General features: G+C 46.3%; 1 protein-coding gene and 1 pseudogene across 1 annotated transcript; one reads left to right on the top strand and one right to left on the bottom strand.

The window, feature by feature from the left end:
* Positions 1-3,945: 3,945 nt before the first annotated feature.
* Sec11a (SEC11 homolog A, signal peptidase complex subunit) lies at positions 3,946-19,861 on the bottom strand. The gene is made up of 6 exons (XM_048330109.1): positions 19,508-19,861; positions 16,880-16,989; positions 10,856-11,005; positions 9,466-9,585; positions 4,989-5,046; positions 3,946-4,463 (listed from the first exon to the last, which is right to left on the bottom strand). The coding sequence occupies exons 1-6, from the start codon at positions 19,556-19,558 to the stop codon at positions 4,413-4,415; spliced, it is 540 nt and encodes a 179-aa protein (XP_048186066.1). The 5' UTR covers positions 19,559-19,861; the 3' UTR covers positions 3,946-4,412.
* On the top strand, positions 9,603-10,431 carry LOC125339031 (annotated as a pseudogene).
* Positions 19,862-26,482: the final 6,621 nt, after the last annotated feature.

Genomic DNA, 26,482 nt, shown 5'->3' with positions numbered 1-26,482 from the left:
GCACCTCCTCCCCTTTCTCTCCATCCATCACACTCCCAGCCTACCTTTGGGTCCAGCGATGCAGAAATCACCTGGAGCTGGTGTGAATGCCAGCGTACTGCAACACTGGAAAGGACTGATTGATACGGTTCCCCTCACATCTGGTGCAAACAAACTGAGACGCTGGGATATGGTCTCAGTCCCCCATAGTTGTTTTTTTTGTTGTTGTTGTTGCTGTTGTTGTTTTGGCCAGTCCTGGGGCTTGAACTCAGGGCCTGAGCACTGTCCCTGGCTTCTTTTTGCTCAAGGCTAGCACTCTGCCACTTGAGCCACAGCACCACTTCCAGCTTTTTCTATATACATGGTGCTGAGGAATCGAACAAAGGGCTTTATGCATGCTAGGCCACATTCCTAGTGCCTCTTCCCTCCCCCGCCCCACCCCTAGTTTTAAGAGTACATGCAGCTTTCTTTAACCACTGCAGTCCCCAGTACCATCCCGCCTCAACAGCAAGTTCGAATTCTCCAGAGGAAGCGGGTATTTTCTTGCAGGCAGCCCTCCAGGCTTGGGTTCTGTTCTGGAAGATTTATTATACTTCAGCTGAGCTTCCTCTGCTATAGCCCAGGTCTTGAGCTGAGAAAGCTAGGAAGCTGCTGCTCAGAGCAGGTGTTCAGGGATGTGGTAACAGCCAAAGACAGTGAGAAGCCCCAGGCAGAGTTCAGAATTAGTTGTGTTCACGTACTTGAGGACATTTCTTGCCCAGGCTGGCTTCAAACTTCCATCCTCAGATCTCAGCCTCTTGAGTAGCAAGGATTACAGGTGTAAGTCACTGACACCCAGCCCAATACACATACTGAACGTTTAACAAGCGGCTCCTAGGGAAATGAAGGGTGTCCATAAAGGGTTTTTTGCACAAGAGGAGCTTATGGCTTGCCAGGGGATGATCTTGAGGCCCTACCTGCATAACGCAGTACAAAGCCACAATGCTTCTAAAGATGGGGGACACAGCCCAGCAGATGAGGGGATGCAATAGATGAAATTTCAATGCAGGCAAAAAGCACAGGGGACACACCAGACACTCTGGGAGTCAAAGGCACACAGACTACCCATAATGGACACACTGGCAAGTTGCATGGAAACCCGTACCCAAAAGTAACATTGTCACTAAATACCAATTTCAGTACAGATTTCTAGATCCTTGCGACATTAATGAGTAGGCTCAGTCAATGAGTAGGAAAATGCAAGTCTAGGTGAGCACTCCACTGAAGATGTGAAAATCAGGGGATGGAAGTTTGGGGAAAACACTATGAGCTTGAGTTTCAAGATGGGACAGGAAGTGAAAGCATGATGTGGAAAGAGAAACAGGACTAGAACACGTGACAGGCACCGGCTTCGAGTTATGAGAGTGAATGAGTAACAGGTGATCCTACTGGCAAGTTCTTAAAAGTTTTTTTTTTTTTAAATCAACTCTCATACTTTTTCCAGTTTCCTCAGTGCATTAGTGAGCCTCTCAACTTCCTACTTGCCCTGCCCAAACCTCCGAGTTCTTTGGTTACTAAACTCCCCTAGAATTTACTTAAAAAACAACAACAACAAAAAAAAACTAGTCTTGTTTTGTTGCTTAGGCTGGTTCTGAACCCATAGACTGAAATGATCTCCCTGCCTCAACTTCCTATAATTGAGATTATTGCAGGCATGCAAACTCATACTTGGCGAATTCCTTTCCTTTGCCTTTTTCTTAAAAAAAAAAAAATTTTTTTTTTGGTTTGTTTCAGTACTGGGGCTTGAACTCGGAACCTTGTGCTCTCCTTCAACTTTTTTGCACATGGCTATTTCTTTTATCGTTTGAGCTATACCTCCAGTCCAACATTTTGCTGGTTAACTGACGACTCATGGGCTTTTCTGTCTGGGCTGGCTTCTAACTGCAATCCTCCAGGTCTCAGCTTTCTGAGTAGCCAGGATTACAGGTGTGAGCCACCATTACCTGGTTTCTTTTCGTTTTCAGGAAGTTATTAAAATTTATTTACTGCTGAGCATGGTGACACAGCCTATAATCCCAGCTGCTGAGAGGACAGACAGAAGAAACAAGAGTTTGAGGCCAAGCCCGGTAAAGCTAAAACAAGAATGCAAAAAGATGGAAAGCATGGCTCAAGTGGTAGAGCACTTGCCTAGCAAGTGTGATACCCTAAATTCAATTCTTTTCTGAAAAGAAAAATAGAAAAACGGAGACTATAATACCTCTCCCCTAAAATACTTTTTTATTTTTGGCTACTGCAGTGATTCAAATGTTTTTAAATGCTTTTTTTAAATTGCTGTTTTAGAGAAATGTAGCTGTTGCTTGCAACAGAAGCGCCTGATAAAGGAGAAAAAAAAAAGGATATTTTTACAGAGCTGTGTGTATAAGCACAAGTGCAGGTGAAGACATGAGTGCAAGGGCATTTACACTGAGGGAGATGAGGCTCAGACAGGTCCCTGAGAGCTCAACTTTGGCCAGCAGAACCGGTTGGCACAAAAGCAGGGCCATGGCCAAATGCAGTGATACATACTTGTAATTCCTGCTACTGGGGGGCTGAGGGGAGGTAGAAGTATAAGGATTTTGAGTTTAAGGCCATTCAGGGCAAAGTTAAGACCCTACCTCAAAAACAAAATACAATGGGTTGAGATGTAGCTCAAGTAGTGAAGCATTTACCCAGCATGCAAAGGGCCCTGCAAAAAAATGCCAAAACAATCACAAAACCAAGTCCAAAAGGGTTGAAATAAGAGTACTTGTCTATGGGCTGGGGAATATGGCCTAGTGGCAAGAGTGCTTGCCCCGTATACATGAGGCCCTGGGTTCAATTCCCCAGCACCACATATATAGAAAATGGCCAGAAGTGGCGCTATGGCTCAAGTGGCAGAGTGCTAGCCTTGAGCAAAAAGAAGCCAGGGACAGTGCTCAGGCCCTGAGTCCAAGCCCCAGGACTGGCCAAAAAAAAAAAAAAAAAAAAAAAGAGTGCTTGTCTAGCATGCACAAAACCCTGTGTTCAATCCCTAGGACTAAAGGAAGAAGAAAGCAAGCAGGGCCCATGCTCAGCAGTTAGCCCTGTCCCGCAAAGGCGACTTGGAGAAAGAAAGGATGCGTAGTGTCCGGGCAGCCGCACAGGGAATGAGTCTGCACTCCCTGGGCATGAGAGAATCTAAGCACTGTGTAAGCTGCAGAGACAGGTTCAAAAAGCAGCTGCTAGTAATTTTCCGGCTTCCTCCTCTGTAGAGAGTATTGGGGGGTGGGGTCCCATGCAGGCCTGACAGCTGAGTCTGGTTAAGGGAGGATTTGCAGCAGCACCACTCTGTGGGCTGGGCGGGCTCCATGGGCAGGCGGCAGGGGCTGCTCCATTCCCATCCACCAGGACTGAGTTCCTCCACAGAACCGGAGGCCCAGCACAGGAAGCCTGCCTACTTGCCAGAGGACTAGAGGATTCTGTGCTTCACATACACTGGCTTATCCTGCAATCATTTCTTTGAAATCCTCAACAAGGAGACACACAAGTGTGCTCTGCTTCCTTATGTTCGTGACACTCGGAGCAGGTTCAGGCAATGAAGTTTCCAGACAAGGGGAAGGCAGGCTGAGCCCTCGGTGTCTCCGCCCTGCCTGCCTCCTTCCCTCCCTCCTCACACCGGCTGCCATGTGTGGAGAGGGTACAAAGGGTTATGGGCACTTACAGCCAAGTAAGAGTCTCCGAACCTGTCAGCAACACAGCTGCTTTACACACATCTGAGTCACGCACTGGTAAGAAGCAATTTTATGACTAAGAGATTTCCTATGAATGTCAATGGCTCCTTCTGCTTCACAAAAACAAAATGGAACAAACAAGTCACTCATTTGAGGGCAACCTTCGCAGAGGGCTGTTCTCAAAGCCTCTGCTCCTTCACGGGGACAAAGAGGCAACTTCCAGGACTTTTCCCAACAAACACAATGCAGGGATAAGGGGTTAAATGTGCAAAGTCTTTTATTTGAAATTTGCAAAGTTAAGACTTGGAGCCACCTTCATGAGCCGTGAGTGGCACTGTGAGGACAGGCGGTCCACGCGTGCAGAGCTGCACTTCCGCGGACAGCACGCTGAGGCACTTCAGAAGTGAAGCTGGGCTTCAAAATACAAACACTGGGGGCTTTGGCTCAACCTTTTAATATAAAAAAATCCACTGATGTACAAAATGTGAAAGTGGGACAATGACAAGGTATGAAATCCTGTGATTGGAAGTCCCCTCGTGTGCACGCCTCAGTGCCCATGCGCCCGCCCACATATATTCTGGCGTGGAAACATAAACTAATGCACACTGGTGCTCCCAAGAGCGCCCTCAGTGCGCTCGCTCTCCACCAACCGCAGACCCATGTCTACTGCAGATACCCAGGAACAAAGCTCGCGGCTTCCTGGAACGGAGCGGTGAGGCTCGCTTCTTACTCACGGTGGACCAGCACGAACAAGCCCAGCAAAAAAAGGACTGCGTACTAGAAAACAAAACACAGAAGCACAGACAGAAGTTACTGAGCCATCTAACTATTCTTCCAGGCTTTAACTGTAATCTAGAGGTCAGCCCAAGCTCCTTTCTGGGGGCAAGACCCAGGGTGCCGCACAGGCCAGTCTCCCGCTCTCCCACCAAGCTTCACCTTCAGCCATGACTCCTTCACTTCTTTCTCTTTTTTTTTTTTTGAGGGGGCAGCGCTGAGGACGGAACCCAGATTTTATTCATGTGAGGCAAATGCTCTAGCACTAACCCCAGCTCTATTTCATTCTGAGTGAAAACACAGTCCAGGGCTGGGAATATGGCCTAGTGGTAGAGTGCCTGCCTCACATTCATGAAGCCTTGGGTTTGATTCCTGAGCACCACATATAGGGAAAAAGCTGTGGCTCCAGTGGTAGAGTGCTAGCCTTGGGCAAAAAGAAGCCCGGGACAGTGCTCAGGCCCTGAGTCCAAGGCCCAGGACTGGCAAAAAAAAAAAACACAAAAACAAACCAACAGCCCAAGCTCTCACCTTGAATTTAGGGTAGTCATTCATGAGGATCGTCACAATTCCAATATAAGGAACAAATCTAAAACAAACAAACAAGACACTGATGACCATAGCCACTCCTAGGAGAGCACGCCATCATCACAGGACAGGATCTGCTTCTTCCAAGTCATTTTACCCAGCAAAGCCCGTTTGTATCCCTTGTGCAATTTGCCCCTTTCCACAGCGGTGGTAGGAAGTTAGGACTGTTACCATTTTACAGATGAGGAAACTGACAGCCAGGCTGGGTGCTCGCTTTTGTGGCAAGGCCCAGCACCAGGTGTGGTCTTCCATCACTGATGACCAGGGACACATGCTGACCAAGTTCCAGGGGTTAGGTGTCACCTCAGGGCCTTGAGTGGAAGAGCTCTACTACCACCTAGACTTCACCACCCTCCCTGCCAGCCTCCTGGAATCCCAACTCCCTGAAGGCAGAAACCCATCTCAGCCTCCATTCCTGCAGCATCCTATCATGATCACACTTAGTCCTCCTGGGTCTCTGCTTCTCTACCTTATCTACATGATCCTTAGGCTGCTTCATCCGTTAACCATCTTACAGGGCCCGTGATGTTCCTTTTGAGGTCTACCACAATTTCAATCAACCAGCACTGCTCGCTATGTAGTACCTGCTTCTCCTAAGGGACTCTAGACTGTGAGACATGCGGATGTCATGCGGATCCCTTCTACCAGTTCCCAAGGCCAACACAGGGCGTTGCCCACGGCCACATCACAGTCTTCTAGTGAATACTGGCTGAGATGCATTCTGTGGTCCTGGGAATCAAACCCAGGACCTTGGCCAAGTTAGGTAAGTGCTCTACCATTGAGATCCAAACAACCAGACTGGATGTTTGAAAGCCAGGGCCTCTTCTTTTCGCTCTGAGGAAAATAATTTTCTCCAGGCTTCAAATCTCCCCTCTATGCCAAAAACTCTTCAACATTGTAATAACTGGGGGCAGAACCAGGAAATTAGCAGGGTAACCTTGGTGTGGGAGGAAAAGATAGTCAGCAAACACAGTCCTATCTTTTCTCTGCTGCTAGACTCCAGAGTGAAGCTGACATGGAGGTTTGCCTCTGCACACCTCACAGGAGCCTGCGGGCTTCACTCGGCCCTGTACCCCACAGGCAGCAGACACAGCAATCGCCTCCCATGCAAAGCCTCAGAGAGCTTTAGACAAAGTGCACTGCATCCTTTGCCCTACTTCCCATCTGCGGTCCTCACCTGCTGCGTATGCCATCCTCATCTGACCCTCTCTCCCTACTCCCCAACTCCCTTTCCACATGCTGGCGCTTCTTAAAACTTAGACATCCATGACATAATCACTTGGATAGCTTGTAACACACGTTCTGGCATCTCTTCAACTTCTGGGCTAAAGGAGGGTCCCAAATGACATTCCTGCATATTGCAGATGTGGTGGCACAAGCACCTCTGAAGGCCCTTGTGTTAGTCCCAACTCCTGAGTCCTCCAAGACATAAAAATGATAGTTGCTACAAAATGGCTCTGCTAAGCTCTAGGAAGCAGGACCCAAGTTTTCTACATGTTTGGTATATATGGATATTAATGCTTGGGCTATATGTACACTACTATTGTTCTTGCTAATGCACTAAGAAAAATCATCTAACTGAAAAACATGAGACTATGATGGCTAATGTCTCACAGTAACATGAAAATTAAGCCAGCGCCAATGGCTCATGCCTAGAATCCAACCTACTCAGGAGGCTGAGATCTAAGGATCTTGGTTCAAAGCCAGCTCAGACAGGAAAGTCGGTGCAACAATTATCTCCAATTAACCACCAGAAAACCAGAAGTGGAGCTGTGGCTCTAGCTGTGGTGCTAGCCTTGAGCGAAAGAGCTCAGGGACAGCACGTAGGCCCAGGCTTTAAGCCCCACAACCACTAACAACAACAATAGATTAACAGCTGCTAATTCTGCTCAAATGATCAGTCAAATCACTGCACTGTACACCTCAACATGGTGAATATTATATCTTAATACATGCAAACTTAATCTTAAAATGTTTCAAATAATTTTCACCTAGAACCTTGGGCCTTGAAAGTGCTAAGACATCTGTATCTCGGTCACAGACCTGACTGTAGAAAAGCTCTACCCTCCAGGTTTGGGAACAATCTGACTTGAAACATTGCTTAATGTTGGTGTTTTATGAGTATAATTTGCACAGGAGTGATGGGTGTGTGACGCAGCAGTGAAAGCGGAGGTATAATCACTGGAAAGTGGATTTGCACAGTGAAGATCCTGCCTCCCTGCTGTTCATGCCTCAGATGTTTCACACTAAATTCACAGAGAATCACATTACTATTTTTCTATTTTTTTAGTTTACTTTATTAGGAACCAGCAAAAGGTCTGGGATTTAATTTGTTCCTTTTTCTTTTGAGACAAAGCCTCACTCTGTAATTCAGGCTGGCCTCAGATTCCAAATCTTTTTTTTTTTTTTGGCCAGTCCTGGGGCTTGGACTCAGGGCCTGAGCACTGTCCCTGGCTTCTTCTTGTTCAAGGCTAGTACTCTGCCACTTGAGCCACAGCGCCACTTCTGGCCGTTTTCTATATATGTGGTACTGGGGAATTGAACCCAGGGCCTCATGTATACGAGGCAAGCGCTCTTGCCACTAGGCCATATCCCCAGCCCCCCAGATTCCCAATCTTTACAATCCTACTGACTAAACCCCCAAGTTACTGCACGTACTACCAGACCCAGCTTGAAGTTGGGATCTGAGAAAAAGTATTTTATATACACTTGTGATTAAGTTACTTGAGTGAAAAGCTTACATCCTCCAATCTTTGGTATAGGAGGATCTTTGACCCAATAAAGGGTCCAAATTAAAACATGGAGCAGTAAAAAACACGTGTCACGAGTCACACCACAGGCACTATTTTGTGGGTAGGATCATTTATTAGACAACACAGCAAAGGCTTTAAAATATGTTCAAGTTTCAGGGCTGGGAATATGGCCTAGTGGTAAAGTGCTAGTCTCGTATACATGAAGCCAAGCCCTGGGTTCGATTTCCCAGCACCACATATGTAGAAAACGGCCAGAAGTGGCGCTATGGCTCAAGTGGCAGAGTGCTAGCCTTGAGCAAAAAGTAGCCAGGGACAGTGCTCAGGCCCTGAGTCCAAGGCCCAGGACTGGCCAAACAAAAAAAAAAAAACACCCAGAAGTGGCGCTGTGGCTCAAGTGGTAGAATGCTAACCTTGAGCAAATGAAGCTCAGGGACAGTGTCCAGGCCCTGAGTTCAAGCCCCAGGAAAGGCAAAAAGCAAAATAAACAAAAAAAAGGAAGGTATTTTCATGTAAGCATGTACACATTAACACCTATGCCTTTATCTCTATGCATAAGAGAACATGAATTAGGAGGTTAAGAGTAAGTACTTAGGGAAACAGGAACTTGGGCTTCTCTTACTTTACTACATGCATCTGTACACTCCCAATTGCATGCAGGCATGAGAAGGACCCCAGGAGGCGGTGGTGTGGATAACTACAGTAGGAATACTTTGCAAATGGGGGAGGGGGCACTATTCCTCAGAAGCACTGAAGACCTTGTAACTCCATCTCAGGAACAAACTCTTCTGAAACATGGAGACAGACCCCCCCCCCAAAAACAAAACAAAACAAAACAACCCCACAACAGTGCTCTCTCTAACCAATCTCTGGCCATACACTGAGCAACTATGCTTTTTCTGGACAGCACGCTGGGCAGGGTGGTGACCACATCTCCTGTGCTGCAGGTGAGAAGGGACCATGTTCTGACAGCGGTGAGAGCTCTGGAAAGTGTCCAACAGTGAGAATGGCACCTGGGGAATGGGGTGCAGGCTTCAGAGTGGACCCAGCTCACAGAGTTTCCTCATCTGTAGAGTGGGGGCAGCAGGCTGTCTGAGGTTAAAGGCAGCGATGCTAAAGCATTTATAGGGAGTCTCTGGTGCCCAATGAGCCCCGATGAGGGTGTGTTTCCATTATCACTATTAGTACATTAGGGCAGCAGCAACCCCATACTTCCTTACAGTACCAGTAACTTACAATTCCTGTCCTCCGCTGATCTGTTCCCCTGTCAACACCTGAAATAAACAGGCTTAGTAGGATGCCTAAACTTCACTTGATCTCATCAACTTTAAGTTTAGAACTAAGTCCCACAAAGGTTAACACCACTGTGGCTCCCCACAGCTTAGCCCAGTGTGGACACTGGGGCATGGGAAAGGTACCCTCTAATACTTCCTGAGAGAGCCGAATAAAAGTGAACTCACCATCTTGTCACTAACTCCATCTCATCACCCATCTTCTGTTCTTTTACCGTGTCCCGTTCCTCCTCCCTGGGGAGCAGTGCTGGAGGTTTGGAAGCATTTGAAGAAGGGCACCTTTTGGTCAAAGTAGGACCAAGCGGCTGTGGGTGCAGCTGTGAGGGATGAAACGGCACCGCAGAGAGGGCCATGTTGAAAGCGCTCCCCTCTACTTACCCCCTGGCTCTCCCCACGACATCTTTCTTCTCCAGCCAGTGCTGCCCTTGTTTATACAGGCCTCGATCATCAACAGCATTATTATCTCCTTTGGTTAAAAACTTGATATGCCCATTTTGCCTTAAAGGAACAAGGGAAATGCAAAGTCATCATTTGAAAGCACAAATTTTGCTCATTAGCCAAAAGTTCCTGTGGCACTGTAACGTTTCATCACTCCTTGTATTAATTCTTTAATTGGCTAAAAGGATGCTTATAGCTGCATGGTTCCTACTAAGGAATAAATACAAACTAAAAGTCCCACATTTAGAAGTTAAATCTATGCAGGTATCAGGAACAAGGCTGCAGCTTCTTTTCCTTTTTGTCTGACATCTTAATGAGGTTGCAGCAGTCAGCGCTGCTCTCCAGGCTTTGTGATGCTGCCAAGGACCACAAGAAGAAAGAAGCGGGGAAGTCCGCTGGGAAAGACAAGGCCCCTGGGAAGCACATCTGGGGCAAGGCCCAGAAGTGGTCCAGAGGCAGTGGGTGGGACAAGCTCACGAAGCCCCTCCTGACAAACTGCAAGCAAGTCCCAGCTCTAAGCTCATGAGCCCTGCATTGGTCTCGAGGAGCTGAAGATCCATGGCTCCCTGGCCAGGGCATGCCTCCAGGAGCTCCTTAGTGAAAGACTTTCAAATGAGCTTTGGAGCACAGAACGCCAGTGATTCACATGAGAAATACTAAAGGTGGAGATGCCCCAGCTGCTGGTGAAGATGCATGAACACACCTAATCAACTGTACACTTGGGAAAATAAAACTTTACTTGAAAAAGAACAAGAACAATGTTGTAGACAACTGAACATTATAAAATAGTATACACAATAATCTGGTTTTTCTATTAAAATATCTGGGAAAATATAAAGAACGAAAGAGCCCAATAAATGACCAGTCAGGATACAGCTGGCCAAAAGCTGATTATGGGAAAGTACAGAATGACCTGATTTTCAAGCAGCAATGGCAGGAAGAACCCTGCCTGAGGAACCTCTGGATGTAAATGGTTGGCATCAACCAACTACAGCCAGGGATTTCATCTGGATCTGGGGTTCAAAACAAATGCTTAAAAATTTTAAGACAGCCCTAGGCCAATCTGAATGTATAAAGCAGAGGTGGGGGAGAAAACTTTGGCATAACCATGCATGCCTGTCCATTAACCATTCCTCCCTATGGTGGTACTGGACTATTGTTTCATATTAAAATATTAAATTTAATATTAAATATGAGGTATCAAAACATAACTGGGAAACTGAACAAAGGCTGGGGAGTGCTATAGTTATGCTTTAGAAAACATTATCTCCCTGCCTCCCATGATCTTTATACTTCAAAGCTTTTCTGGTGAAGGCAGAGATGCACCTACTTTTCATGAATCTTCAGGACTCGGTGCACTATGGGGATCTCTCTTCCTTCTATTCTGAACACGACAATTTCCCCCACTCGAATGGGGTCTTCCACCCGATTTGTTAGAAAAAGAAGATCTCCTCTATGGAATGCAGGTTCCATGCTGCCACTGGGAGGGAAAGAGTAGAACAGCAAAAAGGAAGTGAGACCAGACCGACTTTCAAAATCAAGAGCAACCACTGCTGTGGTATACACACACAGTAGAACTCTACCACTATGCCTTAGGATTCTTTTCAAAATCTGTTTCTTGAGACTACCGTGAGATTTTTAGTTATTACCTTCACCAGCCAGTTCCAACTCAAGATGCACTATACAAAGCAGTCTTGGAAAGAGCACGGTTACTAATTCCTTAACCTTTAAAATTTTCAATGACAAACAGAAAATAACAGTGAACTTTACAGACACTGCCCTTATTCTCACTTTGTCTGAAAACACTAAGCATATTCAAATATTCAAATGAGCACTGGATCATCTTCTGCCATTTATAAAGATATACACCCAGATGACCTTATGAGTCAGGCCCTCACACAGGAAAACAGCTCATCAAGTCTAAACTGTCAGCTTCACAGATAAAGTTTGCTTATCAATTCTTAAGAGATAAATATGACAATAAAAGAACAGAGTACTTTGCCTAAGAATTTCACAAATGAGCTCTCTTGCCTGCTTTCCCCTACACAGCCCTGAGAACCAAAAATGTTCACACTAATGGATATGCCCTTTTCTTTTGACCTCTTCCCTCATTCCTTCCTTTTTTTCCCCCGCCAGTCCTAGAGCTTGAACTCAGGGCCTGTTCCCAGCCCCCTTGAAGCGTTTTATGTTTTGAAGGTCCTGGGGCTTGAACTCAGGGCCTGGGCACTGTCTCTAAGCCTTCCTGGGCTCAAAGCTAGTGTTCTACTACTTGAGCCACAACACCACTTCCGGCCTTTTCTGTTTAAGTGGTATTGAGGAATCGAATCCAGGGCTTCATGCATGGTAGGCATGCACTCTATCACTAAGCCACATGCCCAGCCCGGTAAAGTACTTTTGATTGAAACTCTAGTCCCACTACATAAAGGATGGCAGTGGTTCCTGAGCTTCACTGAACACTGGAAATATCTGAGGAACTTTAAAAAAAAGAAAAAACATGTATGTCCAGGTCTCACCAAACCACTTACAGAAAATATCCAGGAACAGGAGGTAACATCATTTTTGTGTGTGTGTGATGTGGTTTTTTTTTTTTTGCCAGTCCTGGCTGGGGCTCGAATTTAGGGCCTGGCTTCTTTTTTGCTCAAGGCTAGCACTCTGCCACTTGAGACACAGCGCCACTTCTGGCCATTTTCTATATATGTGGTGCTGAGGAATCGAACCCAGGGCTTCATATATACGAGGCAAGCACTCTTGCCACTAGGCCATATTTCCAGCCCCAGGTAGCATCATTTTGCAAAGGTTCTCACTGATGAACTGAGCATATCCCTGTAATCCCAGCACTTGGTAGACTGAAGCGTGAGGATCTTGAGATAAAGGCTATCCTGAACTACATGGTGAAATCCTGCCTCAAAAAAAAAAAATAAAACAACAGAGGCCCTATCTCAACAGAAAACACTGGGCCTGGGCACGGTGATGCATACCTGACATCCCAGCTACAAAGGGTCCAAGTTGGCAAAGGCAAAAGTGAGATACTATCTAAAAGTGCCAAAGCAAAAGGGCTAGAAGTATGGCTCAAAGGCTAGAACACCTGCCTAGAAAATGTGAAACCCTGAATTCAAACTCCAGTATTTCAAAAAGCAGCAGCAACAACACCCCAGTAATTCAATGTAAAGTCTTTAAACCATTATACATGTATTTCTATATGCATTTATCACTATATTGTATTAAAGCTTTTGTTAAGTTTCTCACAGAGCAGTGAGTTCCCTCTTTCTGAAGGTGTTCAGTTAGAAGATGGAATATGTGTTTGCTGAAAATATTATAAAGGTATTCTGTACACAAAGCTTCCAAGTGTTTATTTTTTTAAAATCAGGGACATCTTTTCTTCAAATAAAATGCTACTTGAAGAGAGTAACCTGGAAAAGATGAGAAGGTAGATTGGGAGACCAAGTGCCCAAACGGTTGTTATAATGTGCACTCAGTAACTACAAGAGTGCTGTTTAAAACTCTGCTAAACAACATGGTGACGCCAAAGGAGGACACTCTTAAGAGAGGAACACAAAGCACAATGTCTATGTGCATCTGATCACACAAAATAGTATGTATCAAAATGAACTTCAGGAAATGGGGGGGGGGACTGCTAAATAGAGACACAAATGATGAGAAAAAAAATACGAGGACATACATACATAATGATCTCAATTATGTGAAAACAGCCTAAAATGTTAACAGAATTATATCTCAGAATCAAAAGCGACAGTTCCATCTAGATTTGTTTGTGTGGTTACAATCTCTCATATATAATGAAAACATATTAATTTTTTCTGATTATAAAGGCATTTCTTTAAAGGTCATAACAACAGCATAGGCAGGAAATGACAAGGGCTGAAAATAGAACGATGCTCAGAACCAGTTCTAAAGAGGTAGATGAGAGGGAAGCAGCAGATTTCTGGCCAATCAGCTTCTAACAGAAGGAAGAGTTGAGATGGCAACTGAGCAGAGGACAGGCTCAGACCCTGAGTTGGAGATTGGGGCTTTGAGAAGGAGCTAAATTTCATTTTTATTGTATAGTGCTTCAGTGCCTGGGCAGAATCCAGATGGAGAGAGACATTAAGTGCAGGCTGAAAATGAGGTTGGACGAGAATCAGACTTGGAAATTACGACACAGACAGCATTTAAAAACATAAAAAGTATGCAGTGATAACACCAACTGAAAAAATTTACTACTATTATAATAATTTATTTGCACCTGAGAACTCACACATCTCTCCTAGTTGGCAAGCACTCTTCCATGGAGGCACAGTCTTTAGACAGAGAACCACTAAAGAAATGGAGGTAGCTGAGCACCACAGCTAGTCAGGAGATTGACATAGTTTGAAGCCAGCTCAGGCAGGCAAGAAAGTCTACAAGACTCTTATCTCCAATTAAATCACAGAAAATGCGAGAAGTGGCACTGTGGCTCAATTGGTAAAGCACTAGCTTTGAGCAAAAGGAGCAAGGACAGCACCCAAGCCCAGAGTTCAAGCATCAGGGCCAGCCAAAAAAAAAAAAAAAAGAAAGAGAAGAAAAACATTCTAAGTGCTTGATGTCTTGAAACCCATAGCCCAATTCCCTTATCCATTCAACCCTCCTATGCAGCAGGGCCAGAACTACCTCCTCCTATGAGCAGCCTCCTATCCACAGATTAGCCTCTCCCAGTTGTACCCTGCCTGCTCTCCTGAGCCTCGGGTGGCTACTAAGAGTGATGGTGCACATGGTTCACATGGAGTCCCTTAACATTCCAATTTCACTTCCTCTTGGTATGTGCCTAGTAGTGGGGCTGCTAGATCAAATGATAGTTGTTGTTCTTTGTGTTTTTACTGCTGGTTCTGGAGCTTGAACTCAAGGCTTAGGCACTGTCTCTGAGCTCTTTTGCTCAAAGCTGGAGCTCTATCACTTGAGCCATAGCTCCACTGCTGGCATTTGCCTGTTACCTGGAGATGACAGTCCCATGGACTTTTCTGCTGGCTTCACACCCAAATCCTCAGATCTCAGACTTCTGGGTAGCTAGGATTACAAGTGTGATGGCAGGCACAAAGGGCAGTTCTGTTTTTAGTTTATAGAGAAAACAAATTTTAAAGTTCTATGTAAATATTTAAATAGGTAGAAAGGGAGGCAGGAGGCTAACAAGTTGGAGGCCACCCTGGGCTACATAGCAAGACACTGTCTCAAACCTCCTACACCTAAAAGTAGTTAATATTCTGGAGAATATTTCTTCTCTGGTAGTTGGGGACGAAACCCAGGATCTTGTACATTTTATGCAAGTGCTCTGCCACTGTCAAACCCCACCCCTGCCCATAAAGAGATTAATATTTCCTAGCAAGTTTCAGCTCTATAAAGAGTTACCTGAGGGCTGGGGATATAGCCTAGTGGCAAGAGTGCCTGCCTCGGATACACGAGGCCCTAGGTTCGATTCCCCAGCACCACATATACAGAAAACGGCCAGAAGCGGCGCTGTGGCTCAAGTGGCAGAGTGCTAGCCTTGAGCGGGAAGAAGCCAGGGACAGTGCTCAGGCCCTGAGTCCAAGGCCCAGGACTGGCCAAAAAAAAAAAAAAAAAAGAGTTACCTGAGATTTCAATTACTAAAACATATCAAATATCAAAGTGTATACCTTATTTCCCAGACTTCTCAGTCAGTGAGTGAGTCCCCTGAAGCACATTTGTTCTTTGAAGTTAGAATCCCGGGAGGGCACCTGCACAGTGGTCAACCAAGTTACCTCTCTCTAGTAACTCCCTCTTTTTGCTCTTGACCAGAATTCTTCTCTACACAACTAATATTCATTTCTTTCCTTTGTCTCATGTTGGAAATAAAGAATAATACACAGTACCTACACCACATAAAAGTCCAAGTGCCATTTGTTTCTATTTAGTACCACTGTAAAGTACCAACTAATATTACAAAGCTTCCAGCAGAACTAGGTTACTTCAGGACCAACTGTCTGTTTTGGGCATCTGCTTTTTGAGATGGTCTACTTATGTAGCCTAGGCTAGCACTGAACTTTCTACCCTTCTGCCTCAGATTCCCAAATGCTGGGATTATAAAGGCACGTACCATTCTGCTGGGCATCACCAGCTTTGAGCACTTTTTTAGCTCAATTCCCTGTTATTCCAATACCTCCAGTTAGAGGCAGACTATCCTTAAACATTTCCACAAAAGAGGACAAAATCTGAAATCATCCCAGAAAAGCCCCCAAAAGGAGCCACCTCATGTCCTCTCTACACCTCTCCCCACAGCACAAGTTGGTGCAGCTTCTCTTCCTGTTAAGTGTTGGGAGCTGTCTACTAAATTCAAGACAGCAACTTATGGCATGTCATTCCTCTGACACTGAAGGTTAGTCCTCACTTCACAGATGGGAAACTTTCAGTGGTTCAGTGAATAAGCAACCCATACAAAGCTGCAATGGGCAATCAAAGTGCCTCAGACCCAAGTCTGTTTGTCCAGAGAAGAACATTAAATACTTCCTAGCTAACAATCTGTGTCTTTAGAGCTCTAAAATAATAGCTGCCTTCGGTTATTAATAAAGAGAGAATTAAGGTACAAATATGAGTAAAAGCCCAAGTAAGGTCTGAAAAATAAACTACTTGATGGAGTTGGAAATATATGACTATGACAATGAGAAAGTCACATTCATCTTATTGAGTAACATTAAGAAAGCTGGCCACCTGTAGTTCATGTCTGTAATCCTAGTTACTCAGGAGGCTGAGATCAGAGGAGCACAGTTCAAAGCCGGCCCAGGCAGGAAAGTCTGTGAGGCTCTTATCTCCTATTAACTATCAAAAAGCCAAGTGGAGATGTGGCCCAAGTGTTAAGATAGCCAGCCTTGAAAACACTAAGGGGCAGCACCCAGGCTCCAAGTTCAAGCTTCAGTATGGGAAACGGAAACACACACACACACACACACACACACACCCAACAATGGTATAAATATGTCCAAAATGCCATGAATCTCGTCAGCAGTGGCATTTAAAGGCAAGAAAGTGCCACAGTGATTAGCTAGCAAGGCTTCAGTTACTGACCCTGAGCATATGCTGGTCTACACAACCTAAGGAGCAAACACCGAACAGCAGGCTTGGCTCAAATGAGGGAGGTTCGAAGCAGAAGATCTGCAGGCCAATAAACTACATAGCCGGCTTCTCACAGGCAGGGCCTGGACCTTAGGGATCCCAGTGAGAACATCTGACGAGGTGATGATTTCTCCTAAGTGAACAGTGGTACTTTCCTTCCAGGCTTTCCTCTGGGAAAGAGTTTGTAAGGGACAATCTCCAGTTTTCTCCCAAGCAATGGCATGTAATTCCAAGCCTTGAAAAAAGAGCAAATTACCTGAGCACCACTACAATGGGGCTCTCACTTCCAGTTATTACCATTAAGCCCTTCCAGATCATCAGTGCAGAGGAGACAATCATTCCAAAATTCAGGACTTGATAATATAGCTGTAAGGACAAAAAGAAGAGATTAGCAACCCAGAGGAGCACCAATTAGTACTAGGGCAGCTCAAGAATGAGTCTTTAAACAGTCCTACAGCTCATCAGTCAGACTGGGTCAGACTGGAAGAGCAGCCTTCTGTCATGACTTACACAAACAGCAACAACAGCAGGAAGGCTTTTGGAGTGAGACAGCCAACGTGAGCCCAGTGGATTTGGCCACACCTGGAGAGTGGGTAAAAGGTCGGCTGCCCACCAAAGCCAGCAGTTCAGGGGCTGAAAAATGGCATTAAAAATCAGACTGGGGAGAGCCCTAAATACAAAACTAACAATATGAGCCCCGCCCCCCCAGCATCATAACACACTTTAAAGTATAAAAAAATAAAAGTTTTAAAAATAAGTAAAATAAAGCTCAGTTTTTGCAATAAAATATATGCATACTACCAAAAGAATTTGTCTTTATTTATTTATTTATTTATTTAGGCCAGTCCTGGGCCTTGGACTCAGGGCCTGAGCACCGTCCCTGGCTTCTTCCCGCTCAAGGATAGCACTCTGCCACTTGAGCCACAGCGCCGCTTCTGGCCGTTTTCTGTATATGTGGTGCTGGGGAATCGAACCTAGGGCCTTGTGTATCCGAGGCAGGCACTCTTGCCACTAGGCTATATCCCCAGCCCAGAATTTATCTTTATTAATGAAAACTTAAATGTCAGCTGGGTGCTAGTGGCTCACACCTGTAATTCTAGCTACTCAGGAGGCTGACATCTGAGGATCATGGTTCGAAGCCAGATCCCGCGGGAAAGTTGGGACTCTCATCTCCAGTAAACTACTTAGAAAAGGCCAGAATTGGTGCTGTGGCTCAAATGATAGAGTGCTAGCTTTGAGCAAAAAGGACTTCAGGGACAGTGCCCAGGCCCAAAGTTCAAGGCCCGGGGCTGGCAAAAAACAAACAAACAAAAACACTATCATAGGGCTGGGGATATAGCCTAGTGGCAAGAGTGCCTGCCTCGGATACAGGAGGCCCTAGGTTCGATTCCCCAGTACCACATATACAGAAAACGGCCAGAAGCGGTGCTGTGGCTCAAGTGGCAGAGTGCTAGCCTTGAGCGGGAAGAAGCCAGGGACAGTGCTCAGGCCCTGAGTCCAAGGCCCAGGACTGGCCAAAAAAAAAAAAACACTATCATAGAAAAGTAGATGGGGGAGAATGTTCTGTATTAGAAAGAAGCACAACTAAATATAATACATGAAGTCTGATTGGATCTTGCTTCAAAACACCAAAAAGCATAAGAAACAGCCCAAATTATAAAAGACATTTCATGCCAGACTTAGCTGTGTAGGCCTGTAATCCCAAGCACCCAAAAAACAAGGCAGTCCAGCCTAGCCCCTGGTGGCTCATGCCTGTAATACTAGCTACTCAGAAAGCTGAGATGAGAAGATTGCTGTTCAAGGCCAGCCCCCAGGAGAGTCTGAGACTCTCATCTCCAATTAACCACCAGAAAATCAGAAGTGGGGCTGTGGCTCAAAGTGGTAGAGGGCTAGCCTTGAGAGAAAGAGTACAGGGACAGCGTCCAGGCCCTGAGTTCAAGCCACTCAACCGAGAAGAAAAAAGAAACTGAGGCAGGAAACTCAAGTTTGAGGCCAGCCTGGACTCTGGCTCTAACTGGAAATCTCTCACAATCTTGTAGGCGTGCCTAAAAGAAAAACTAAGGTAAACTGCAAAATCCAAGCTTTCAAGCACTCTACCACTACGCCAACTTCCCAGCCCCAATAATGATAAATCTTACTAACAAAAATACTTCTAAAAGATCAATTGAAGGCAGAAGTGGCCTCCAGACAGTTGATGTAGAAGACAAAAGCGAAACCTTCTGTAATGCCTACAGCATTACAAAAGTATTCTGAACACATTTTGGCTTCTAATCTAGAGGATCGCAACAGAGTTAAGACGAAGTCAAAATCAGGAGACCTCGTTTACGAGACCTCTGTGCCATGCGCATGGATGGCATGGGCTTTTGGTAAAATAAAAGCTAAAGTCTCAGAGAGCTGCCACCTCGACCGCGATTTCAACTTGGGGCTCAGAGAGGCCCAAGTCAAAGTACAGATGGAAGGGGGTCGCAGCCCTCTGGGCCGTCTGACGGGGCTGGAACGGCGGCCGGGGAAGACAGCAGAAGGCGCCCAGACTAGGAATAACGGAGAGCTGCAGGCAAGCCCAGCCCAGCCCAGCCTCGGCGGATCCTACTGAAGCGCCAAGTAGGAGACAATGAGTAACCCCGACTCGCGCTAACGATGTGCCCCGCGGTTCCCGCGGTTTCCGCTGGCCGCCCACTCCGCGAGCCGCGGTCAGGAGGGCCCTGCTGGCGCCCCGGGTCGGCGGTGGTCGCGGCCCAGGGACGGCGAGGCGGCCTTCTGCCACCGAGTCCACAGGAAGGCGGAGACCCCGCGCCAGAGCTGCGCAGGCCTCACTTCGCAGCTGGGGTCCGTTGGGCCCCGCGGCGGCCGCGTCTCAAGGACGAGGAAGCTGCGGGAGCCTCACCTGCCTCTTGTTCATCCGCCGCACATCGTCCAGAAAGTCTAGCGACAGCATGGCGGGACCAGCGAATAGGACACCGGCAGGACACTGGGGCGCTGGGGCTCGCCGGGCGGAACGGCGGGCGCGCGGGCCGGGCTCACGATGGACACGACCCCGTGGCGCCTGCACTTCCGCTTCCGGGGCGGGCCGGAAGTTGGCGTGGTCCGCTCTGGCTCCGAGACGCTCTCCGTGGAAAGGCTTTCCCGCGTGCGAGCGGTTCGCGAGCTCCCGGTAGGGGAAGGGTTTTCCTGCGCCGGCCCTCCCTCGTCTGTGGAGATCTGGCCTAGGCCCGCCTCCTGCACCTGGCCCGGCGGCCCACGGAGGCGGCGACCCGGGATTGAAAGGCTCTGCTGCTTCCGGAGGGCGGGCCCTGGTGCGCGCTGGCCCAATCGGGCGCCGTCCCCCGGCCTAGGTGTGGCGCTGGGCGCGTCCCCGGCCGCTGGGCTTCCGCGGGAGCGCGCCGAGCTGGCGTGAAGCTGGAGACTGAGCTGTCTTCCACAAGCACCCTTAGCCTAAGAGTGGACGGCACGAGCGACTTCCCCCCACCCCCAGGACCCTTGTAAAACGACCGAGCGGTGGAACCGCGAGAACACCCCAATGGTGCCCTTTATCCTGAGTCTGGATCCTGGGCTTGGTCTGCTTGAACTCTACCTCCTGGCACCTGGATGTGTCTGACCTCTTTCCACCGCTTGGGTCTCCTCTAGTGTAAACATGGTTTATTTAACGTAGAGACTGACTCGGAGGAAATTAGTGACTGGTAATGGCCTGGGGCTTTCTTTAGCAGAGGGATAAATTGTGCAACTCTAAATATACTAGGAACCATTGACTTGCACATTTCAATTGGTAGATTGTATAGTGTGTGAATTATGTATGCCACCATAATGCTGATTGACAAAAAGAAGAAAAAAAACATTGGTGCTAGTGTGGGATTCCTGATGCTATATACACAGCCTGGCACATTAAGTTCTCAGTACGTTGCTGAATTTGTGTGTTTATGTGTGTGTGTGTGTGCGCGCGCGTGTGTGCGCGTGTGCGCTCGCTCCCTCCCAGCTGTCATCTTTAGGATCCCCATACTTAGCTGAAAAATGACTTCTGATTTCTCCAAATTAGGAAGGTCTGTGGAAGAAAATGCCTATAAACTCTGGGTGGGAGAGCTTGCCTTGCCCCGCTCTCCTCCCTAGCTTTGGTAACAGTAGTAGGTAAAGAGTAAGTTGATACTCAATAAGTACTTGATAAGAAGTGTTGAATATACATTGGAATCTAAATTCTTGTAGTTGAGCCCTTGCCGTGTGCTTGTTAATGTTGGATTCAGTCTAAAGATACATCCCAACATCCACTTAAGCAAGTGAGAGCTTTAGTCTACCTCTCACCTGAGGCTAAAGTCCTGTGTGTGTGTGCACATAGAAGAAGTCAGTTTAGTTGAGGAGCTTTATGAGGAACTTAACAAGACTCTCAGAAAGGAAAAAATATTAGAGATACATGTAAATTCATTTGACATGTAGGGAAATTGAACAGACAAAAACGTATTCGCAAGTGAGGAACTGAAGGACAAGTATTGAGACAGGAACTGGAAAAAAGTATTTGAATGATTTGGTTATCCATACATGAAGGAACTAGACTATCTGGCCTGTAGGTGATCTTTGGATAGTGAGCAGACGGTCATCTCTAAGATATCATGTGTTGGATACACACAATTTCTACCCATGCCCAGCCCAGGTACCACTCCACTCCACAGAAGAAAGTTTTAGTCCACAAACCCACCTTCTGATGATTTTTTTCTTTTGTCAGTCCTGGGCCTTGGACCTAGGGCCTGAGCACTGTCCCTGGCTTCTTTTTGCTCAAGGATAGCACTCTGCCACTTGAGCCACAGCGCCACTTCTGGCCATTTTCTGTATATGTGGTGCTGGGGAATTGAACCCAGGGCTTCATGTGTATGAGGCAAGCACTCTTTGCCACTAGGCCATATCCCCAGCTCCAAAATTCTGTTTTGTTTTTTTCCAGAGCCAGGGACCGAACCCGGGGCCTCATGCTTGCCAGGCCGGCACTCTTCTGCTGAGCCAGATCTCCAGCCCCTTGATTTTTTTTATTGTTCTGTGTATTTTTATTTTTTTTTTGAGGAGGAAGAAGTTTGAGACAGGGTCTTATTCTGTAGCCCAGATTGGCTTTTGTAATCCTCTGTTTCCACTTCTCAAGAGCTGAGATTATAGGCACAGACCTTCATGCCTGGCTTTGTACATTTCTAATTATCCAAATAATATAGAAATATATTCTCAATGTATCCATGGAGCACTGTGTGCCAGTGCACAGGTCTCAGGCTTTACCAACTAGTGAAGTTTTGTTGGTTGGTTGCTTAGTTGTTTCTCCTTCTCCTTCTCCTTCTCCTTCTCCTTCTCCTTCTCCTTCTCCTTCTTCTTCTTCTTCTTCTTCTTCTTCTTCTTCTTCTTCTTCTTCTTCTTCTTCTTCCTCCTTCTTCCTCTTCCTCCTTCTCCTTCTCCTTCTCCTTCTCCTTCTCCTTCTCCTTCTTCTTCTTCTTGCCAGTCCTGCCTTGGACTCAGGGCCTGAGCACTCTAGTATTGTGATTTTGAACTTAGGGCTTTGGGTTTGCTGCCTACCAGGAACTGCTGGGCCATGCCCACAGCTCACTATTAAGTGGACAGTGAATGCTCTTTGCTTTCAATCAGGCCTTTTGTTTTTTTTGGTTTTTGGTTTTTGTTTTTGCCATTCCTGGGGCTTGGACTCAGGGCCTGAGCACTGTCCATGGCTTCTTTTTGCTCAAGGCTAGCACTCTGCCACTTGAGCCACAGTGCCACTCCAGCCTTTTCTATATATGTGGTGCTGGGGAATTGAACCCAGGGCTTCATGTATACGAGGCAAGCACTCTTGCCACTAGGCCATATTCCCAGCCCCAGGCCTTTTCTTCCCTGCTTCAATTTTACATCTATTTCTATGGAACCACAATGCTCATCATTTCCTTTCAGCTTTATTGCTTTGTTTTGTTCTTTTGTCTTTTCTTTTTTGGTACTGGGAATCAAGTCTCAGGATGTTGCACTTGCTAGGCAAGCACTTTGCCACTGAGCTACAATCTAGCCCTATTTTTTTTAATTTAATTTTTTAGTTATGAGGCTTGAACTCAAAGCTTGGTGCTGTCCCTGAGCTTTTTGCTCAAGGCTAGCACTCTACCTCTTTGAGCCATAGCTCCACTTCTGGTTTTCCAGTAGTTAATTGGAAAGAAGAGTCTTATGACCTTTTTTTTTTTTTAAATCTGGGATGGCTTTGAACTGCAATCCTCAGATCTCAGCCTCCTGAGTATCTAGGATTACAGGCATGAACCACCAGCATTCAGCTTGTTTTAAAAAAATTTTTAGACAAATTCGGTTTTTTTTTTTTGTTGTTGTTGTTTTTGGCCAGTCCTGGGGCTTGGACTCAGGGCCTGAGCACTGTCCCTGGCTTCCTTTTTGCTCAAGGCTAGCACTCTGCCACTTGAGCCACAGCGCCACTTCTGGCCATTTTCTAGATAAGTGGTGCTGGAGAATTGAACCCAGGGCTTCATGTATACAAGGCAAGCTCTCTTGCCACTAGGCCATATTCCTCTGGGGTGTGTGTGTGTATGTGTGTTAGTTTTTGTTTTTGTTTTTGTTTTTTTTGTCCAGTCCTGGGTTTTTTAACTCAGGGCCTGAGCACTGTCCCTGGCTTCTTTTTGCTCAAAGCTAGCATTCTGCCACTTGAGCCACAGAGCCACTTCTGGCCATTTTCTATATATGTGGTGCTGAGGAATTGAACTTCATGTATACGATTCTTATATGTAATCCAAGCTAATCTCAAACTTGATCCTCCTGCCTCCTACCTCAGCCTCCTGAGTGCTGGGTTATCTCAGCTAACAGAATAGAATGGAGTTAACAGAATATAGTCAGTATAATGTCAATCTGGATGGTTATTTCACTATATTTTTGTTTGCTAAATTAGAAATTTCATTGTTACATTTTATTCTCAGCTCACAAAATCAACCAGTAACTCAATCCAGTGGTTTGAAAATTAATTAAATCAAGATTTGAGTATTGTACTTTAAGCTCAGAAAAAAGTTGTCAGTGAAACATTAACCAAAAGTCGAATGCAAATTTATATACAAGGGTCTGTGTGTGAATGTTTCTGGCCAAGGGCTGGATGATCTACAAGTGCAATGTTTTCTGATGAGCAGTTGGAGAAAAGTACTAATAGGAAATACGATATGTCTCTAAGAAGCAAGTGTTGTTAAGCTAGTGATCTCTCTGTCTCTGTCTCTCAGTAGATTGTTATGAAATTTGGTTAAATAGTAGCATAAGCCAGCCATGCTAGTGTGTACCTGCAATCCCAGGTGTACTGGGGAGGCTGAGAAAGGAAGGTCCCTGAGGTCATCTGGAACATTATAGAAGCCTCCCTGGCACTTGTGCTGCCAATAGATTCACCATCTAAATATGAATGGCCTGCTGGCTCTCACTGGATTGACTTCCTTGGGGGCTTTGTTACTTGGCTTTTCACCTCCAGCATTTTATCTGGAATAAACACACTCCAAAAACATTGTTGAAAGTGGTGTGGTGCTGCACCTTGCTGATGCAGGGGAATCTTGTGTTTGAGGCCAGCCTGGGCTACATGGAGAGACACTGTCTTTTCAAATGAAGTATATAAGTAACTAACAAAAAAGGTATAGCTCTCATCTAGGAGAACTTTCAGCATCATTTGCAGCAGAAAGCAGGCATGTTTATAGGAGGGAACAACGTAAGGCTCAACTCCCCATGTACTCTGCAGAAGCCTAGAAAGAAGATAGCTTTGGGCATGGCCTGAGTCGGAGAGATGAGGGAAGCCGGGCTGCTGCTGGGTCAGCCTGAGAATGAGAACACAAATCACTAGAAGGAATGGATGTCTGGGACCAGGCCTGAGGGTCACATTGCTGACCTGTGGATCCTCTTTGCCAAATCTGCTCTCCCCAGTGCAAACCTGCCTTTGCTGTTGTGGTTGTGGCCAGGGAACTGGACTTCTGTGAGCTTTAGCTGCTTCCTCTATTGGCAAGTGTCCTATAGAAGCTGCTGGTCTAGAGGTCCACATTGGGACAGTGTCATACCTCAGCTGACTTTTTCACACCCTCTTTCCCCTTTCCTACTAGCACCTGCAATTGCTACCTTTGCCTTTAAAAATAATACAGTGTTCTTGACCTTTACAAAGAAAACTGCACCTCACCTGACTCTGGAATGCTGTCTGGTTAATGTCTTACTTTTCTTTCTCAGGGCCAGTGTTCCTGGATGGCTTGTGGCTTCAGGCCTCACCTTCCTTTCTCTCCTCCCTTCCCTGCTACGTGTCCCACTCTTTTGACAGTGCAGGGAGCCTAGAGATGCCACTGCCATCTTTACTAGCAAACTTAGAAGTCTACTCCCCATCCCTGATCTTCTGGCTTCACCACTGTGACATTCTGCAGGAACTCTACTACTTGAGGCACACCTCAGAACTCTTTTGCTTTGCCCTGAGCCAGCCTGGACCTATCTATGCCACTCTAGTAGCTGGACAGGTGCACCACCACACCTACCCACTCACTGAGATGGGGTCTGAAACTTTTTGCCTGGATTGGTCTTGAACCACAGGATCCTCCCAATCTCTGTCTCCTGAAAGCTGGGATTACTAATACAAACTACCATGCCCAGACCCCTTGTCAGCCTTCATAATTCTTCCTTGCCCTTCGTTCTCCCACTACTTCTCTTCTCTCTTCTTACCTTCCTTTCTGGTGGCTGCCTGATGGTTTTGCCAGGGCTCCATGGCATGGCCTGAATTCTACGTGCTGTATGGGGATGGATGATTTGTTAATCCTCCATTATAAGAGGAAGCAGGAGTATGATAAGGCTGGGGAAGTGACTGCCACCATATAGTGGCTGCTGAACAGAGGCTGCCATTTAGCATTTGGTTTTCTTGGTACTCTTGAGCTTCTTGACCCCATGTTTAGTAGCTGGAAGGCACAGCTTTTTTTTCTGCCTCACTGTGGAGGATTGAATTGAGGGTCTTGCACAAGCTAGGCAAGTACTCCACCACTGAGCTCCACCCCTAGTGTTCTGTGACCACAAGCCTGCTGGACATTCTGCCTTTGTACTCCTCCCTCCCTCTCCACCTTCCTCCCCTCTATCCTTAACATCCAAAGGCTGATCATGAAGAATAGCCATCTGGACTCACTGGTCCTTAAACTTCCTGTTGGGTCAGTACCACAGAAGAACTGGGAGAACTGGAAGAAGGGCTGTGTGGCTCCCAGCTCCCTCTTGGGCCCTCGGGCTCACTGGCACTGCTTCTCAGCAGAAAGCCAGACCTGGGGCTGGCTGTTGCTTCCCAGACCTAAGCCTTTTTACATTGCCCCTTCACAAGCTCAGCTTGATTACACAGCTCCAGAGATGTTTCCTACTGCTCTTGTGTGATACATAAGTGTCTTCTTAAGAAAACTGTACTACTGAAATCCATGGGATTCTGTGGTGGTTAGCACACTCTAGCCAGTTGTATCTTTTTCAACTTACTATGTAATCAAATGTCTTCCCTGCTTCTCCCTCATCTGTGTACTCAGTGTTAAGTTACACAATGTTGCACATCATCAGTGACTTAACCATTTATTATGTTTCCAACTTTCCACTTTCACAAATAAGGGTATAAGAAATATCACCCTGCATATGGCTCTCTTTTGAGCATTGTGTGTGAGCACTTGAACTCAGGGCCTCATTGACCTCAATGCTGGCCAAACAAACAAACAAAAAACCCAAGCTTGGTAGTTCCTTGCATAGGAGAGGTACTAAGCAATTGGTATCACTTGAGCTACAGCTCCACTTACAGTTATGTTTTGCTGGTTAATTGGAGATGAGAGACTTGTCTGCGACCCCTCCCCCCCCAATCCCTGGCTTTGAACCTTGATCTTCAAATCTCAGCCTCTAGAGTAACTGG

This window comes from Perognathus longimembris, chromosome 20 (genome assembly GCF_023159225.1).
Source record: "Perognathus longimembris pacificus isolate PPM17 chromosome 20, ASM2315922v1, whole genome shotgun sequence".
Classification (NCBI taxonomy): Eukaryota; Metazoa; Chordata; class Mammalia; order Rodentia; family Heteromyidae; genus Perognathus; species Perognathus longimembris.
The sequence above is the reverse complement of the archived record's forward strand: the minus strand, read 5'-3'. Positions and strand labels throughout refer to the sequence as shown.

What these genes read in the sequence shown, in the direction of transcription:
- Sec11a (XM_048330109.1), bottom strand. Translation starts at nt 19,558, where the DNA reads ATGCTGTCGCTAGACTTTCTGGACGATGTGCGGCGGATGAACAAGAGG. An exon ending in GTCCTGAAGATTCATGAAAA is followed by an intron (nt 9,586 to 10,855) that starts GTAGGTGCATCT and finishes TGTTCCTTTAAG; the next exon opens with GCAAAATGGGCATATCAAGT. An exon ending in GTCGTGGGGAGAGCCAGGGG is followed by an intron (nt 5,047 to 9,465) that starts GTAAGTAGAGGG and finishes TGTTTGTTTTAG; the next exon opens with ATTTGTTCCTTATATTGGAA.